General features: G+C 43.0%; 2 protein-coding genes across 4 annotated transcripts in view; both read right to left on the bottom strand.

The window, feature by feature from the left end:
• The window catches only part of LOC130296610 (zinc finger protein 345-like), a 632251-nt gene that overhangs the window by 288196 nt on the left and 324627 nt on the right, over positions 1–19428 (bottom strand). The window lies entirely within an intron of this gene.
• The window catches only part of LOC130296708 (zinc finger protein 260-like), a 473195-nt gene that overhangs the window by 442729 nt on the left and 11038 nt on the right, over positions 1–19428 (bottom strand). For 2 of the 3 annotated variants that reach the window (XM_056548543.1, XM_056548552.1), the window contains exon 3: positions 16292–18378. The exons of the other annotated variant lie outside the window; for it this stretch is intronic. In XM_056548543.1, coding sequence (XP_056404518.1) covers positions 16904–18378 — 1475 coding nt within the window. In that variant the 3' untranslated portion in view covers positions 16292–16903. Of the gene's footprint in view, positions 1–16291; positions 18379–19428 lie in introns of those variants that run through there. 3 annotated transcript variants of the gene reach the window in all.

Raw genomic sequence — 19428 nt, 5'->3', positions numbered from 1 at the left:
TTTCTGAACTATACTTGCCAAGTTCTACAGCCATTCCGTGCTCACCACCTTCCAGAGAACTTCACAGGATCACAAGCAAGGTACTGTGTGCAACCCAGTTCACTATTGCGTTTTGCAGTCATGGCTAACTTGAACCGTTCTGCCAAAGCAGTCTCTCAGATTGGAGACCCTCACAGAGGACATTGATAAATTTAAGAGTGAAGCTGAATTGTATAAGGATTTACCTGAATATAAAGATTTCTTGGATAAAATAAATGAGCGCATTAATAAAATGGAAACCCACATCATGGAAACCAAAAAAATTAAGTTACAGCGGGACATACGGGACTATGAAACCAATCAAGTCTATGCGTGGGGCAAATGGGAATCAAGTGAACCCAAATCCATTCTCAAAAATAAAAATTATAGAAGAAGAAATCGCAACCGTAAACCGAAAGTTACATTCAGCTCATCCGAGTATGAAACGGAAGCCAATGGAGATAGCACAGAATCGGACACTTCACAGTCTTCAGCTGTTCAACAGCGTCATCTTTCAAAAATCTCCAAGCGCAAAGGAAACCCTCCCGGAGGGGGGGAAGAAAACACAACAGACGTGGCCACTCCCAGATTGAGGAGCCAAGTGACGAGAAATTAACAGTATTAAATTTATCTAATAGGACACTTACTCCTGACCAAATTAGTGTCCTTAGTAGGGGAATGAATTTCTCCCCATCTAACGATCTGCAAATTTTTTAAATGTTATGTGAAATTAACAAGTTTGTACGAAATTTGACAATCAAAAAACATTTTTTCGCAGATGTTGTTATGGATTATGATGTACCTATCTCTCGTAATAATTATGTTAACGAATTTTGTGGATTACATTTCTCGGAGCAGGTGGCCTTATGCACATTACAAGATTTAGCTAGAGAACAATCAGATGCAGTTACCAATAGCAACCCTGCTCATAGAAATGCTAACCCTTATTTTTATCCTCTTCAATCTAGAACCAATGGTATGGATTTATTCCAAAATGCAGTGGAGGTGGATTTAATTGCATTGGGTAACAGTCGATCAGGACTGCCCAACAAACATCGCAATCTTTCGCACAGTGAAAATGCCGCTCTCAATGAACTTAGTATTGCAGATGATATAGTCATTAAAATGTCTGATAAGGGCGGCACAGTCACTGTGATGGATAAGGCGATTTATATGCAACAAATTAATGATCTACTTTTAGATACAAATGTGTAAAAAAAATTGGATTTTGATCCTACCGCCAAGTTTAGAAATGAGTTGGATAAACTACTGAGTGAGGGGGTTAGTTTGGGTGTCATTTCTAACAGGGATAGGGAATACATGCTGGTGGATGAACCCATTATCCCCATCATGTACGGCCTACCCAAAACCCACAAACTAATCTCACCGCCCCCCCCCCCCCCCTATGAGACCGATTGTATCTTATTGCGGTTCCCTTTCAGAAAAACTATCCATATGGACTGATCAAATGCTTCAGCCCATGGTCCAAAGGGTCCCTGGGTATCTTAAAGATTCTAGAGATGTTCTTAGAGCTTTCGAACATCTAACATGGAGGCCAGAGCATAGTTGGTTAACTTGTGATGTTGTCTCATTGTACACCAGTATTCCCTGGCACGTTGCCATGGAGGCACTGATGTACCATTTGGACAACCACAGTGACTATACCTCTGATTTAAAAGAATTTATTAAAATGAGCACATGGTATCTCATGACACATAACTTTTTTTCTTTTGACCGCATGTTCTTCATTCAAACTAGTGGCGTTTCCATGGGCGCTAGACATTCACCTTCTTTAGCCAATCTGACTATGTCATATTGGGAATCCAAGTACCTCTTTTCCACATCCAATCCATTTGTTTCCCACGTGCAGTGGTATGGCAGATTCATAGATGATCTCCTCCTGATTTGGAGGGGTGATATGTCTGCCATACCACTGTTCCTGGAATACATTAATGACAATTCCTACAATCTTAAATTCACTCACCATTCACACCCATCCAGCATTTCCTTCCTTGACCTTGAATTCAGCTCAGTACCAGATCATATCATTTCTGTTTCAACATTCCGCAAACCCACTGCAGGTAACACTATTCTTAGAGCTGATAGTAATCATCCGCCACATACCATCAGGGCTATTCCAGTAGGAGAATTCACACGGATAAAAAGAAATTGTAGTGGTCCCTCTACTTGCGAGTCTCAAATCAGTGAGGCTTCACGTAGGCTCGCGAATAGAGGCTACACTAAACGTACTTTATCCAGAGCTAAAACTATTGTTGCTAAAAAGGACCGTTCTCGTCTAATTTCTCCACCTATTAACTGTTCACAACACAGTCGCTCTAATTTTCAGAACAAACCGGTCATAGCACTCACTTATTCTCCCCAATTCACACAGGTCAAGAACATTATCAATAGACACCTCCATTTCCTGAGACAGGATGAAATTGTAGCAAAAATATTATCTAAAGGTTGTCACATAGTCCCAAAAAAGGCAAAAACCCTGGGAGATATTCTTTCCCCAAGCTTGGTATTGTCCAACACGGTTAATAGAAATAACTGGTTGAGTAATAGAGGATTTTTCAAATGTGGCGGTAGGATTTGTAGAACTTGTAATTATGCAAAATTATGCACACAATTCTCCAATGCAGAGCAAACCAAAAATTATCAGATAAAAGATTATATTAACTGTAACCACCATAATGTAGTCTATGTCATTGAGTGTTCGCAGTGCCAACTTAAATACGTAGGCTCCACTTCCAGGAAACTTAGGGTCAGAGCGCTGGAACATCTCAATGACATAACCAGCAATGCCGTAAGAAACCGATCGGCAGCATCTTTACATTTTAAAACTGTACATGGTGGCCACATTAATTATTTTCAAATTTATGCTATAGAACGTGTTCACATAGGACCCCGTGGTGGTTGTGTGCGGCGAAAATTGTTGGAACGTGAGGCATTCTGGCAATTCACTTTGGGCACTAGTGCACCGAAGGGTCTGAATCTAAAGAGAGAATTGCTGTTCCATTATCAGCGCCGCAGTCACACACACACGCTGGTTCCACTTTCACAGCGGATTATAACTGGTGTACACATTTTTTTTATCACCATGTTATTTTCCTGTGTTGTACAAGCCATTTGTGCAAAATTGCATATTAGTGCATTGTTTTTAGCTTCTTGTACTTTTACTAACATTCTGTCTATGTTTTGTATTAGTATCCTCCTCTGCACCGTTGTCAGCGGTCCAAGTGTAGTTTAATTGGTGGTTAACTCTCCACCCACTACCTGGTCGGTATTTAACTGACACCTGTGCAGATGGATGATATCACTGACGAAGGGCGCATGCGCCTGAAACGCGTCTGTCTGCTGGTTGCTTTTACTGCTTTTACTGTGAATTCTAATAAAGTCTGGATTTCTATTGACCCACGCTGGATCATCCCTTTTTCTTGTTTGAATCCATGTGCACCGAGCTGGGTGCGGATCCGTGTCGGGGGCGCATTGGTGGAGCGAGCTGGATTTTTCTGAACTATACTGACAGACCATGCATGCTGGGAATTGAAGTTCTGCAACAGCTGGAGGCACACTGGTTTGGAAACACTAAGTTAAGTAAAAAACTTTCAAGTGTTTTGCAACCTGTGTCCCTTCAGCTGTTGCATAACTACAACCCTCAGCATGCACGGACTGCCAAAGGGCATGCTGGGAGTTGTAGCAGTATGCCTCCAGCTGTTGCATAACTACAAGTTCCAGCATGTCCTTCTGCTGTCACTGCATGCTGAGATTTGAAGTTTTTGCAACAGCTGAAGGCACACTGGTTGTGAAACACTGAGTCTGTCTCCGTGTTTCGCAACCAGTGTGCCTCCAGCTGTTGCAAAACTACAACTCCCAGCATGCACGGACAGCCAAAGGGCATGCTCGAGTTGTAGTTTTGCAACAGCTGGATGTTCCCCCCCCCTCCCCCCATTGTGAATGGACAGGGTAGACTCACATGGGCAGAGGTTTACAGGGAGTGCTGCAAGATTGAGATGCAGCAAACTCGCTGTCAACCCCCGCCCGTGTGACTGTACCCTAAAAATACTACACTACACTACACTTAAATAAAATAAGTAAAAAACACTATATATACACATACCGCTACACAGCCCCCCTCCCCAATAAATATGAACAACGTCTGGTACGGCACTGTTTCCAAAATGGAGCCTCCAGCTGTTGCAAAACAACAACTCCCAGTATTGCCGGACAGCCATTGACTGTCCAGGCATGTTGGGAGTTTTGCAACAGCTGGAGGCACCCTGTTTGGGAAACACTGGCATAGAATACCCCTATGTCCACCCCTATGCAAAACCCTAATTTAGGCCTCAAATGCGCATGGCGGTCTCTCACTTTGGAGCCCTGTCGTATTTCAAGGCAACATTTTAGGGTCACATATGGGGTATCGCCGTACTCGGGAGAAATTGCCTTACAGATTTTGGGGGGCTTTTTCTCCTTTTACCCATTATGAAAAGGAACAGTTGGAGTCTACACCAGTATGTTAGTGCATAAAAATAAAATTATTTACACTGACATGCAGCTGTTGCCTTATACTTTACATTTTGACAAGAGGTAAATGGGAAAAAAAGATCCCCATTTTTTGGGACACAATTTAGCCAGAGTACAGAGATACCACATATGTGGGCACAAAGTGCTCTGCGGGCGCACAAGGTAGAGTGCACCATGTACATTTGAGGGGATTTGCACAGGGGTGTCACAGATGTTAAATGAAGAATAAGGACATAGGTATAATTGATGTGTTATAATTGGGTGCAAAAAGTGGTATTATTGCGAGATTAAAATTCTACATAATGAAGAAAAAAATCTAAAACTAATAACGAGGACACAATTACTGTTTAGGTGCAGATACACTGCAGACAAAGCTCCTACTAAATAGAGCTGCGGGGTAAATTTATGCTCTGAGGAGAATTCTAAATTTAAACGCAATTCAAGAAAGTAGCTGCACAAGAATGATAAATTTAACGCAGCTGCGCCAAATTTAGACAACAGGCAGAGGGGTAAAAAACTTCTATTATACACTGGAAATGATACATGTCCCCCAATGACCCCACCAGCAGAATAGTGGGGGACATGTATCAAAGATTTTACCCCTGTTTTGTGTGTATTTTTTTGCGCAAAATTTTGCAAACCCTTTTTTTGCGCACGTTTTGGTAGAGCATGTCCTCCAGATGTGGCTGAATCAGGGTACCTTGGAGTGACATCTATAGTACACATGGATTTATTAACTGCGTACTTTTTTTTTACACCAAAAATTTTGCCGCAAGAACTGTTTTTTTTGCGCAAGTATAAGCCATCTTGGACTTAACGTAGCAAGATGCTCTAAATCATTGATTCTATTTTTCAAAGAGTGGATTTAGGAGATTACTATATTTACCCGCAATTTATGAAGCTCATTGCACTTGATTGATAAATTTAGCGCTTCTGCACATAATTTAGAATTCGGGAAAAGGGGTAAAATGCTTCTACCATACACAAATAATGATACATGTCCCCCAGTGAGTACAGCTCTGGTGTGTAATACAGGATATAACTCTGGATCAGTACAGGATAAGTAATGTAGTGTATGTACATAGTGGGGGACATGTATCATTATTTGTGTATGGTAGAAGCATTTTACCCCTTTTCCTGAATTCTAAATTATGTGCAGAAGCGCTAAATTTATCAATCAAGTGCAATGAGCTTCATAAATTGCGGGTAAATATAGTAATCTCCTAAATCCACTCTTTGGAAAATAGAATCAATGATTTAGAGCATCTTGCTACGTTAAGTCCAAGATGGCTTATATTTGCGCAAAAAAAACAGCTCTTGCGGCAAAATTTTTGGTGTAAAAAAAAAAGCACGCAGTTAATAAATCCATGTGTACTATAGATGTCACTCCAAGGTACCCTGATTCAGCCACATCTGGAGGACATGCTCTACCAAAACGTGCGCAAAAAAATTGCGCAAAAAAAGGGCTTGCGCAAAATTTTGCGCAAAAAAATACACACAAAACAGGGGTAAAATCTTTGATACATGTCCCCCAGTGATCCCACCAGCAGAATAGTGAGTACAGCTCTGGAGTATAATGCAGGATATAACTCAGGATCAGTACAGGATAAGTATTGTAATGTATGTACACAGTGACCCCACCAGCAGAATAGTGAGTACAGCTCTGGAGTATAATACAGAATATAACTCCGGGTCAGTACAGGATAAGTAATGTAATGTATGTACACAGTGACCTCACCAGCGGAATAGTGAGCTCTTGAGTATAAAACGGGATATAACAGGATCAGTACAGGATAAGTAATGTAATGTATGTACACAGTGACCTCCCCAGCGGAATAGTGAGCTCTTGAGTATAAAACGGGATATAACAGGATCAGTACAGGATAAGTAATGTAATGTATGTTCACAGTGACCTCACCAGCAGAATAGTGAGTACAGCTCTGGAGAAAGGTTGTGTTCTGCTTAGCTCCTGAGTTTCCCACAGAAGCAGAGATTTCATCAACCCCTCCCCAGGTGTGTGGCAGACACCTGGGAAGGTTTCCTGCTATGGAGCTGGGGCTTCATCTTGCACTCCCCGTTCTCGGGCAGCGTCGAGTGTGAGGGTCCATGCAACAGCCAGTAGTCAGAACGGGGTGAGGAGATCCGCCAGGGTCCACAGCCATGTGGGGCCCCCTCCCCCGTCCCCAGCTGGGAGCTGCAAAGCTTCCAGCAAAAGTTCATCCAGGCCAAGAAGCACCTCCAGGCAGAGGAGTGGAGGAAAGGCAGCTGTCTCTGGTTACTCAGAACCCCAGCAATGGGGATAAAGGGACCAAGGGAATCCCTGGCAACATTCGGATCCAGAATGCAGGCCAAGATGGCTCAATATGAGGAGTTCGGCAAACAGCTAAGAGGCTTAAGAGCGGATTTAAAATTTGCATGCTACCAAGTGGATCATTCATCCAGGGCCAAGAAGGCAGCATTTTCCGCTAAGGTAAAAACATTAAAGAAAAAAGTAAAGGAGATTGTGCGGATGAGGTGTGATATTGTGGAAGGTGCCGGCATTTTCCGAGAAAAACTTGTCAATGGTGATCGTTTCTCTGATATGTCGGTCTTCAGAGATGATGATGATTGCCAGAGTGAGGAGGAGATGGAGGGAGGTGAGGAGGGTGATGTGAGTGAGGGGGATATGGATACAAGTTCTGTGTGCTCCACTGCTACCCCTGACCCCCCCCCCCCCCCACTTACCCTGAGTGCAGACCATGTGAACCCGGCTCAGGTGGCCTTACCTCCCTCCAGTGATTATGATGATGGCAGTGACTACAGTGATGGCAGCGGCTTGGCAGATGGGGGTCTCCTGCGGGCGATTTTATGCAGGAGTTCCCCACCCATCTGGAAAACTTTTCCTTCGGTGATGATTTAGGCCCAAAGGAAAAGAAAAAAGCAAAGGGCAAGAAGAGGAAGATAACGCAAGGACAAGTTAAATTTGTCTTTTCTTCTTTCCAGCAACCTGGGTCGGCTGAGAAGTCGGCTCAGGGTGCTGGGTCCCCCAATCTGCCAGACCCCTTTTCTGTAGTGGAGCGGGGCCAGCATGGGGGATACAGTAGAGCACCCAAAATGGCCGCGGGTACTATAGAAAAAAAAAAGGGCACCCTCCTGTGAGGGGGGAGGGTGTCCAGGCACCAGAAAATGGTGTCAGATTCACCCGTTCGGGGGGGCAGTCCCCCGGTTGAAGTGGGCCGTACAGGTCCTGGCACTGCAGGGCACTCTCCTGTGAGGGGGGGGCGGTGTCCGGGCACCGGACCTTGTTGGTTCAGGGGGCGGTCCCCTAGGTGACGTGGTTGGTACCGGTTCTGGTGCCAGGGGGCACTCCACTGTAAAGGGGGAGGTTCCCTGCGTGTCGGCTGTAGCAGGCGTAGCGGAAGTTAGTCCGGAGGGACAGTCATTTTGCGAGGGGGCGTGGCCACCCATGTCAGAGGCGGAGCCTGTGTCTGCACCCCAAGAGACAGGAACCCTTAAACATGCAAAATACCTAGCCAGCCCAGTCTGTAACACACCAAGGAAGAGTGTAGGTAAGAGGGAAAGTGAGAGCAAAAATGTGAATAAAAATGGTGATGTGCAGAATGTGAGCTATGGTAGTGTGCATGGGAGGAGTTGTAATAGCAGTGTGGATGAGGGGGGTGCTTGTGGAGTGCAAGAGGGGTGAAGTGGAGTGCAAAAAAGTGGGGTGCAAGAGAGGGTGCTAGTGAAATGCAGGTGAGGAGTGGTAGTGGAATGGCAGAGAAAGGTGTTATGGCTGATGATTCTGTTAAGAGCAAGAGTCCTGGTTTGGGTTCTGGGTTAGTTTCTGGTTCGACTGCCCCCCGGTAGTGGCTGCTTCTCCCAGAAGCTATGCCAGTGTCACTGCCGGGGGATCAGGGGGATCCCCATCTCTGTCTGGCTCTGGGGGTCACTTGCAACAGCGCTTTCTGAAGGCTCTACATAGGGGAGACAGGTCAATCCAGGTAGAGGGGAGGGGTGAGGTTGACCTGTCTTTTTGGATAGAAAGACATGGCTTAGGCGCCTTCCGAGAACAAAACGGGGAGGTTGTCTGGTCCCTCCCAACATCCGGGCAGGAAAGTGGCCGTAGGAATGTGATCCGTTAAGTGTGGAGGGGCGAAGATGCGTGTCCGCCTCGGGGTAAGGTGGTTGAGCTCCTCCTCTGGATGGAATTCAGGGCAAGTGACATCTTTGCCCTGATCCACCCCTCTGGTACTTCTGAGTTTGACATCAGCTTCGTTCGGCCAGAGGGTTTGGAACTTTTCTGGTCGAACTATGAAGTGGTGAAAAGCGAACCCGGCTGGCGGGATTTTGCAGTAAAGGCGATATCCCATCAGAATTTGGCCAAGAAAGTGACCGTTTTGACACGTAACAAGTCACTATCTTGCTATGACATTATGACCTGGCTCAGCCGATATGGTGATGTGACGGACATGCCGAAAAAGAACTATGACGAACATGGGATCTGGTCTGGGACTGGACGTTTTACGTCAAACTGAAGCGTTAGGGGAGCACTGTTGCCCACATCCCATCAGCTGCTTTTCTTGGGAGAGACAGAATCCAAGTTTTCTACCAGGGGCAGCCTAAGGTCTGTCAGCCTGGTGTGGCAGCCCCACTCACTTTAGCGCAGCCTGTACCGTGCAGGTCTGTGTGGTGGGGTAGGTCATCTTGCCGCATTCTGTAGGCAGATCAGGTGTCATCTGTGGAATGCACGGTGTTTAGTGTCTACACAGAGGAAAGTCCTCTCTGAGGTGGAGGTCTGTAGGAATATCACTGGTGACCTCGGGAAGATCAGGTCTTTGGAGTATGGCAGTCTTGGTACCAGTAGGGCTTCTCTCCTATGGAGAGGGTTTTCTTTTGATGTGCCCTAGGTACTAGACCTCTTGGGTAGAGTACCCTGGTTTTGGTTAGGGACAGGGTTAGGGTGATAGTGGGGTCAGTTTATCTTTAGAAATAATGGTAGGGTGAGAGGTAGGGTGGCGTTAGGGAAAGAATGTAAATTTTGTATGTATCAGGATTGCCATCCTTCTTCCTGGTGGTGGGCTAATGCATGTGCACCATAGCTTTTTGTTTTGTCTTCAGATGTTATGGTTATGAAGGGCTTACAGGCACCGAACTTGGGCCTAAAGTGGGTTGTATAGTATGTTAAAGCTGGTAATGGTAAAGTTGGTTGGAAGGAGTTCTAGGTTGGGAGGGTATATTTGTGGGTGGTGGTGGTTGTTTCTTTTGGTGGACCTGGCATGGGTCAGTTATGGACTGGACATTGAGGACTGTATAGACTCTAGTGTGTTTTCTGTATATTTTTAGGTGTATATAGTGTGTGTATATAGTTATGTATATAGTATGTATAATATATGTTATATTATAATATTTTTTTATATATTTTATATAGTATTTATAGTAGAGATATATATGGCAGTCGAACCAGTTTTTTATTTTTGTAGTAATGTCTCCTTAACCCCTTAAGGACAATGGACGTACTCCTACGCCCCCGTTTCCGAGTCCTTAAGGACCGAGGACGTAGGAGTACGTCCTGTCCATTTCCGGCCCCCCGCCGCTAGCCGGAGGGGAGCCGGTGCCCGATGCCTGCTGAAATCGTTCAGCAGGCATCGCGGCATATCGCCCAGGGGGGTCATTGTGCCCCCCCACGTCGGCGATGGCCGCAGATCGCTGGACAATTCAGTCCAGCGATCTGCGGCGATTCCGGGTCAATCGGGTCTCCAGTGACCCGGTGACCTCACGATCGTCCTGATTCGTCGGCCGGATTCCCGGCCGACCAATCAGGGCGCCTGCTGCGGGTGTCACTCCCGCACCCGCTCTGCCCCTCTTCCGGAGGACGTGAGCGGGTGCGGGACGTGCACCCCGGGTGCTGGGGACCCCGATCCCCGGCGTTAATGTTGGGATCGAGTCCCCTGGAGCGACGACGGCGGCGGAGGCGGGACTGACCTGCAGCGTCGATCAGCAGCAGCAGGAGGTGAGTGACAGCCTCCTGCTGTTGCTTAGCAACAGCTCCCAGCATGCAAAAAGGGCATGCTGGGAGCTGTAGTTATGCAACAGGAGGAGGCAGACCACCACAACTCCCAGCATTCCCTTATGGGCATGCTGGGACTTATGGTTTTGCAACAGCTGGAGGCACATTCTTTCTATGAAAAAGTGTACCTTCAGCTGTTAGCTAAAGTGCATGCTGGGAGTTGTAGTGGTGCATCTGGTGGTTGCATAACTACAACTCCCAGCATGCCCGTTGGCTGTCGGTGACTGCTGAGAGTTGTAGTTTTGCTACAGCTGAAGGCACACTGAGTTAAGTAGCAAACCAGTGTGTCTCCAGCTGTTGCATAACTACAATCCCCAGCATCCCCAGCCAATGTAGTATGCCTCCCGCTGTTGCATAACTACAACACCCAGCATGCCCTTCCGCTGTCCGTACATGCTGGGGGTTGTAGCTTTTGCAACAGCTGAAGGCACACTGGTTGCAAAACACTGAGTTTGTTGCCAAACTCGGTGTTTCACAACCAGTGTGCCTCCAGCTGTTGCAAAACTACAACTCCCAGCATGCACTGATAGACCGTACATGCTGGGAGTTGTAGTTTTGCAACAGCTGGATGTCCCCCCCCCCCAATGTGAATGTACAGGGTACACTCACATGGGCGGAGGATTACAGTAAGTATCCGGCTGCAAGTTTGAGCTGCGGCAAATTTTCTGCTGCAGCTTAAACTGCCAGCGAGAAACTACTGTGAACCCCCGCCCGTGCGACTGTACCCTAAAAACACTACACTAACACAAAATAAAATAAAAAGTAAAAAACACTACATATACACATTTCCCTACACAGCCCCCCTCCCCAATAAAAATGAAAAACGTCTGGTACGCCACTGTTTCCAAAACGGAGCCTCCAGCTGTTGCAAAACTACAACTCCCAGCATGCACTTATAGACCCTACATGCTGGGAGTTGTAGTTTTGCAACAGCTGGATGCCCCCCCCCCCCCAATGTGAACGTACAGGGTACACTCACATGGGCGGAGGATTACAGTAAGTATCCGGCTGCAAGTTTGAGCTGCGGCAAATTTTCTGCCGCAGCTCAAACTGCCAGCGAGAAACTACTGTGAACCCCCGCCCCTGCGCGACTGTACCCTAAAACCACTACACTAGCATAAAATAAAAAGTAAAAAACACTACATATACACATTCCCCTACACAGCCCCCCTCCCCAATAAAAATGAAAAACGTCTGGTATGCCACTGTTTCCAAAACGGAGCCTCCAACTGTTGCAAAACAACTACTCCCAGTATTACCAGACAGCCACTGACTGTCCAGGCATGCTGGGACTTTTACAACAGCTGGAGGCACCCTGTTTGGGAATCACTGGCGTAGAATACCCCTATGTCCACCCCTATGCAAGTCCCTAATTTAGGCCTCAAATGCGCATGGCGCTCTCACTTTGGAGCCCTGTCATATTTCAACGCAACAGTTTAGGGTCACATATGGGGTATCGCCGTACTCGGGAGAAATTGTGTTACAAATTTTGGGGGGTATTTTCTGCTATTACCCTTTTTAAAAATGTAAAATTTTTGGGAAACCAAGCATTTTAGGTAAAATTTTTTTTTTTTTTTTTACATATGCAAAAGTTGTGAATCACCTGTGGGGTATTAAGGTTCACATTACCCCTTGTTACGTTCCCCGAGGGGTCTAGTTTCCAAAATGGTATGCCATGTGTTTTTTTTTTTTGCTGTCCTGGCACCATAGGGGCTTCCTAAATGCGGCATGCCCCCAGAGCAAAATTTGCTTTCAAAAAGCCAAATGTGACTCCTCCTCTTCTGAGACCTGTAGTGCACCAGTAGAGCACTTCTCACCCCCATATGGGGTGTTTTCTGAATCGGGAGAAATTGGGCTTCAAATTTTGGGGGGTATTTTCTGCTATTACCCTTTTTAAAAATGTAAAAATTTTGGGAAACCAAGCATTTTATGTAAAAAGAATTTTTTTTTTTTACATATGAAAAAGTTGTGAAACACCTGTAGGGTATTAAGGTTCACTTTACCCCTTTTTACGTTCCCCAAGGGGTCTAGTTTCCAAAATGGTATGCCATGTGGTTTTTTTTGTGGTTCTGGCACCATAGGGGCTTCCTAAATGTGACATGCCCCCCAAAAACCATTTGTCGCTCCTTCCCTTCTGAGCCCTCTACTGCGCCCGCCGAACAATTAACATAGACATATGAAGTATGTGCTTACTCGAGAGAAATTGGGTTTCAAATACAAGTAAAAATTTTCTCCTTTCTACCTATTGCAAAAATTCAAAAATTGGGTCTACAAGAACATGCGAGTGTAAAAAATGAAGATTGTGAATTTTCTCCTTCACTTTTCTGCTATTCCTGTGAAACACCTAAAGGGTTAATACACTTACTGAATGTCATTTTGAATACTTTGGGGGTGTAGTTTTTATAATGGGGTCATTTATGGGTTGTTTCTAATATGAAGACCCTTCAAATCCACTTCAAACCTGAACTGGTCCATGAAAAATAGCGAGTCTGAAAATTTTGTGAAAAATTTCCAAATTGCTGCTGAACTTTGAAGCCCTCTGGTGTCTTCCAAAAGTAAAAACTCATAAATTTTATGATGCAAACATAAAGTAGACATGTTGTATATGTGAACCCAAAAATGTTTTATTTTGAATATCCATTTTCCTTACAAGCAGAGAGCTTCAAAGTTAGAAAAATGCAAAATTTTCATTTTTTTCATCAAATTTTGGGATTTTTCACCAAGAAAGGATGCAAGTTACCATACAATTTTACCACTAAGTTAAAGTAGAATATGTCACGAAAAAACATTCTCAGAATCAGAATGATAACTGAAAGCATTCCAGAGTTATTAATGTTTAAAGTGACAGTGGTCAGATGTGCAAAAAATGCTCTGGTCCTTAAAGGTGTAAAATGGCCTGGTCCTTAAGGGGTTAATATCCCGTTATGGATTTATTTTCTTTGGTCTAGATCTTGTAGGTTATATGTAGTAAAGATGTATGCAAGCATGTGTGTATTGTGTTTTCTGTGATATTTTCCCGAGTTTTGGTGTCTTGAGTTGTAGTTTTGATTTTCTTTCTTGATTTCTTGGTAAAATGTAGTTAATATATTGATATATGTGTGCATGTGTGTGGTATAGTGTTCGTATATTATTATTATTATTATTTAAAAATAAAAAATAAAACATGGTGTGTAGTGTCAGTGCTTGTTGTGTTTTCTATTTGTAATGTATGATTTTTTCCCGCGTTTGGGTGTTTTTGAATTAAAGCGAAATAGTGCTATTTTTATGTTTCTTATGAATGTGTTGTTTGGTTATGAAAGGTGTAGTTGTAATATTTGTATTTCTAGTAGGAAAGCTGGGCTGGCCGGTTAGGCAGGGTCTATGTTGTTTATTTTTAATGTAAAGTTGGGTTTATGTTATTTCATGCTGTTTTTAGTTATGGCAAAGTTGTGCTGGATTTGTGTTTGTTATGATTTATATTATTCTAATAAAAGTTTTACAGGATATAACTCAGGATCATTACAGGATACGTAATGTATGTACACAGTGACCTCACCAGCAGAATTGTGAGTACAGCTCTGGAGTATAATACAAGATATACCGTATTTTTCGCCGTATAAGACGCACTTCGGTGAGTCTTATACGGCGAATACACACACCTATCGCGGCGGTCCCTGCGGCCATCAACGGCCGGGACCCGCGGCTAATACAGGACATCACCGATCGCGGTGATGCCCTGTATTAACCCTTCAGACGCGGCGATCAAAGCTGACCGCCGCATCTGAAGGGAAAGTGACACTAACCCGGCTGTTCAGTCGGGCTGTTTGGGACCGCCGCGATTTCACCGGGGCGGTCCCGAACAGCCCGACTGAATAGCCGGGTTAGTGCTTACAGGACACCGGGAGGGACCTTACCTGCCTCCTCGGATTCTTCTCCGTTCAGGGATCCCCTGTATGGCCGGCGCTCTCCTTCCTCGTCATCACGTCGTCGCGTACGTGCGTCGGCGTGCGTAACGACATGATGGCGGCGACGGAGAGCGAGGATGCCCGGCCGGCAGCAGAGAAGTTCCGGAGCGACGGGGACACGGTGACAGCGATGGAGCGACATCCAGGGCAGCGGTGACGGGTCTGGAGCGGCGGGGACACGTGAGTATTACCTCCTATGCAGTGGTCTTAAATCTGCGGACCTCCAGATGTTGCAAAACTACAACTCCCAGCATGCCCGGACAGCCAACGGCTGTCCGGGCATGCTGGGAGTTGTAGTTTTGCAACATCTGGAGGTCCGCAGGTTGAAGACCACTATTGGGTTCAAAATCTTTATTTTTTTTTTAGATTTTGCACCTATAAATTGGGTGCGTTTTATGCGCCGGTGCGTCCTATAGGGCGAAAAATACGGTAACTTAGGATCAGTACAGGATAAGTAATGTAATGAATGTACACAGTGACTTCACCAGCAGAATAGTTACATAGTTAGTATGGTTGAAAAAAGACATACGTCCATCAAGTCCAACCAGTACAGCTCTGGAGTATAATACAGGATATAACTTCAGGGCCAAAAAGAAAAAAAAGGGGGATGTTATTTTGTTTGTGTTGGTTTTTATTATTTTGTATATATTATTATTATTGTTGTTGTTATTCTTTTTGGTATATTATTGGTATTGGGTTTTTGGTATTGCAACTGGGCCAGGACATTTAGTATTAGTGTATATTAGTGTATATAGTTTATTAGTATGGTATGGGTATTATAGGAATCTGTCTTTTGTAAATATTGTATATATTTGTTTGTGTGCAGGAATGAGTGTGGGGTGGACCGGTGTTGTATTTTATGCTATGGTGTTGGTTTTATGATCGTTATATTGATATGTTCTGTCGGATATGATATGTTTATGTTTTGTAATTTTTTATTGTTATGTTTGAAATTTTAATAAAAGATCTACAGGATATAACTCAGGATCAGTACAGGATAAGTAATGTAATGTATGTACACAGTGACCTCACCAGCAGAATAGTGAGTACAGCTCTGGAGTATAATACAGGATATAACTCAGGGTCAGTACAGGATAAGTAATGTAATGTATGTACACAGTGACCTCACCAGCAGAATAGTGAGTACAGCTCTGAAGTATATTACAGAATATAACTTAGGATCTGTACAGGATAAGTAATGCATGACTTAATGGTGCCTACCCAGGCTGTAGAGAGCCTGACCTCCAACAGTCCTGCCTGAATTGCTGTCTCCTGAATTCACTGCTCCCCAATGGTACCTGTAATGGGGATCCTAAAACTAAATTTTAAGGGAAAACAGTCATCCTGTTCACCCACACTAAATTAAATAAACTGGATTATAGTGCAGGTGAACAGGAGATCGATGAGGCGTCAACTGACTCCTATACGTACCTGCACTACATAGATCTGATTCCATCGAATTATGCGCTGGTGGCGGGCCCACCGACTCATTTTGAATATTCATTGTCGCGGGTCACGTGAGCAGCGTGCGCTCACATGACCCGCGACAATTAATATTCAAATTCAGCCACGCAATTCACAGAAGATGGAAGCAGATCTCCGGCGTGCAGGTACGTAATGGAGTCAGTAACCCCTCATGGTCTCTTGTTCACTCACACTATAACCCATTGTATTAAGTTTAGTGTGGGTGAACAGGATGACTGTTTTCCTGTAGAATCATGCAACATTGAATGATCCCACCCCTTTGTATCTCCACCCTCACATTGCCACACCCACTTAAATGCTGTCCCCCCCAGATTTGTAAGGGTTCCTACGCCCCTGTGTACAATGCACAACTACCTGTGGTAAGAGATATTGTATTTATTCTTTCTTGGATATTATACACTATGGAGCGATATTCATTCATCTTCTATGGTACGCCATGACAGCCGGGGCCAACAATTGTCTATAAATGTTCCCCAACACCTATAGGACTTTTTATAATGTGTAAAGTTCTTCCATCAGAATAATGTCCTAGAAGCCAGAAGATAGAAGTGATTTTGTGTCTCTAATCTGGTCATGTCCTGGAATTCTTCATCACTGGAATAAGTCCCTTCTCTCTGAGGTGTTTGGGTCTCCAGTAGCAGCTCCCCATGGATTATGCCTGTTGGGTCTTCTCCATGAGGAGCAGTGAATATCACAACCATATATCACACTCTTTTCCTACCATGTAAACTATAGTGATGACATCGCTGGATCGGTGACTACGTTCTAAAAGAAAACTTTTATTAATAATTGGGAACAAGTTTGGAGATGCAGTATATGATATATGTATAAATGTCACATATCCTATGTACATGGTTGATATATAGATGTGTTATCTGCTTCATTTGTTGCACTGAATTGTCTTCTCTCCTGTGTGAATTCTTTTATGCTTATAAAGACTTGACTGATGAGTAAAGCATTTCCCACATTCTGAACATGAAAATGGCTTCTCGCCTGTGTGAAATCTTTGATGTTCAACAAGACTTGATTTCTGAATAAAACATTTCCCACATTCTGAACATGAAAATGGCTTCTCTCCTGTGTGAATTTTTTGATGTTGAACAAGACTTGATTTACGAATAAAACATTTCCCACATTCTGAACATGAAAATAGCTTCTCTCCAGTGTGAATTTTTTTATGTTGAACAAGACTTGATTTCTGAATAAAACATTTCCCACATTCTGAACATAAATATAGCTTCTCTCCTGTGTGAATTTTTTGATGTTGAACAAGACTTGATTTCTTAATAAAAAAATTCCCACATTCTGAACATGAAAATGGCTTCTTTCCTGTGTGTGTTATTTGATGTTTACCAAGATGTGATTTTAGAGTAAAACATTTCCCACATTCTAAACATGAAAATGGTTTCTCACCTGTGTGCATTTTTTGATGCTTGACAAGAACAGATTTCAGAGTAAAAAGTTTTCCACATTCTGAACTTGAAAATGGCTTTGCTTCTGTGTGAATTTTTTGATGTTGAATAAGATTTGATTTATTAGAAAAACATTTTCCACATTCTGAACATGCAAATGGCTTCTCTCCTGTGTGAGTTCTTTGATGTTTAACAAGATCATATTTCTGAATAAAACACCTCCCACATTCTGAACATGAAAATGGCTTCTCTCCTGTGTGAATTTTTTGATGTTGACCAAGATGTTGTTTGTCAGTAAAACATTTCCCACATTCTGAACATGAAAATGGCTTCAATCCTGTGTGAATTTTTTGATGTTGAATAAGATTTGATTTATTAGAAAAACATTTTTCACATTCTGAACATGAAAATGGCTTCTCTCCTGTGTGAGTTCTTTTATGTTTAACAAGATCATATTTCTGAATAAAACATCTTCCACATTCTGAACATGAAAATGGCTTCTCTCCTGTGTGAATTTTTTGATGTTGAATAAGATTTGATTTATTAGAAAAACATTTTTCACATTCTGAACATGAAAATGGCTTCTCTCCTGTGTGAGTTCTTTTATGTTTAACAAGATCATATTTCTGAATAAAACATTTTCCACAATCTGAACATGAAAATGGCTTTTCTCCTGAGTGCATTCTTTGATGGTTTACAAGATCTGATTTCTGAATATAAAATTTTTTACATTCAGCACACGAAAATGGCTTCCTCATATTTTGCTGTGATGAATCAGATGATAGGACTGCTTTTAAAAGATAAGATGACAGACCTTGGCTGTGAAGAGCGGAGGGTGTATCTGGGATAATGGAATGTTCTTCATATGTATCTTGTGTGATATCATCATCTGCTTTATAATATGAAGATATAAGATTCTCCTCTGATCTCCTGGTACAGTCACCTGCCAAGAATGAAACAGATTTTATTTTTGAGTAATAACCTTAACCACCAGCATTTTCATTTTTTTTTCCTTCTCGCTTTATTAGAACCATAACTTTTATTTTTTCATCTATAGGGCCATATGAGGGTTTGTTTATTTGCGGAACTAATTGTACTTTGTAACGACACCATTCATATCACCATAAAATATACCGCAAAACCGATGAAACGAACAAGAATAAAATTTAGCAAATTTTGGGGTGGTATTATTTTATGCCATTTACTGGGCAGTGAATTAACATGTTATATTTATTCATCAGGCCGGTGGGATCACAAGAATACACAATTACTTTAAAAAATAAACAAATAAATAAACAAATAAACAAACAAACCAATAAACAAATAAATAAAAAAATAAAATGCTTTAAATAGCCACATTCTGATCCCTGTTACTTTTTTAGATTTTTGCTTATGGAGCTGTGTTAAAACTCATTTTTTGCATCACGATCTTTAGTATTTATGCCTATTTGTTCACATTTTATTCCATTTTTTTCTGGGCTGTGATGTGACCAAAAAGAAACAAAAACAAAAAAAAAAAACTGTTTTGTATCTGTTTTACGTTTATACCATTCTCTATGCAACATCATTAAAGTTAGTAATAGCTCAAATAATTACGCATGTGGTGTTACCAAATATGTTTATTTTGTTTTACTTTTTTTTTCACTCTGGAGGGACTTGATGTATATGTTTAAAAACAACTTTTAAAAATGTTTATTTTACACAGTTATTAGTCCCCATAGGGGACATGCATAAGCAATCATTCGATTGCTCATACAAATGAATGCAGTACATATATACATATTGCATTCATCCATTAGATCTGCGCTCTGTTGGTACAGCCTGCCATAGGATGCCTCTATCAGGAGCAGAATCATGTCAGTCACGGACCCTAGCAAAGGGCCTGGGCTGCGGTGAAAATGGCCGGAAAACGTGTCGACAGGGCAAGGCAGCTGTTGGGGTAGGAATGGTCAGCTACATTGTTAAAAGAACTGCCATAGGTCATAAAGAGCAA

This window comes from Hyla sarda, chromosome 1 (assembly GCF_029499605.1).
Source record: "Hyla sarda isolate aHylSar1 chromosome 1, aHylSar1.hap1, whole genome shotgun sequence".
NCBI classification, from domain to species: Eukaryota; Metazoa; Chordata; class Amphibia; order Anura; family Hylidae; genus Hyla; species Hyla sarda.
The sequence above is the reverse complement of the archived record's forward strand: the minus strand, read 5'-3'. Positions and strand labels throughout refer to the sequence as shown.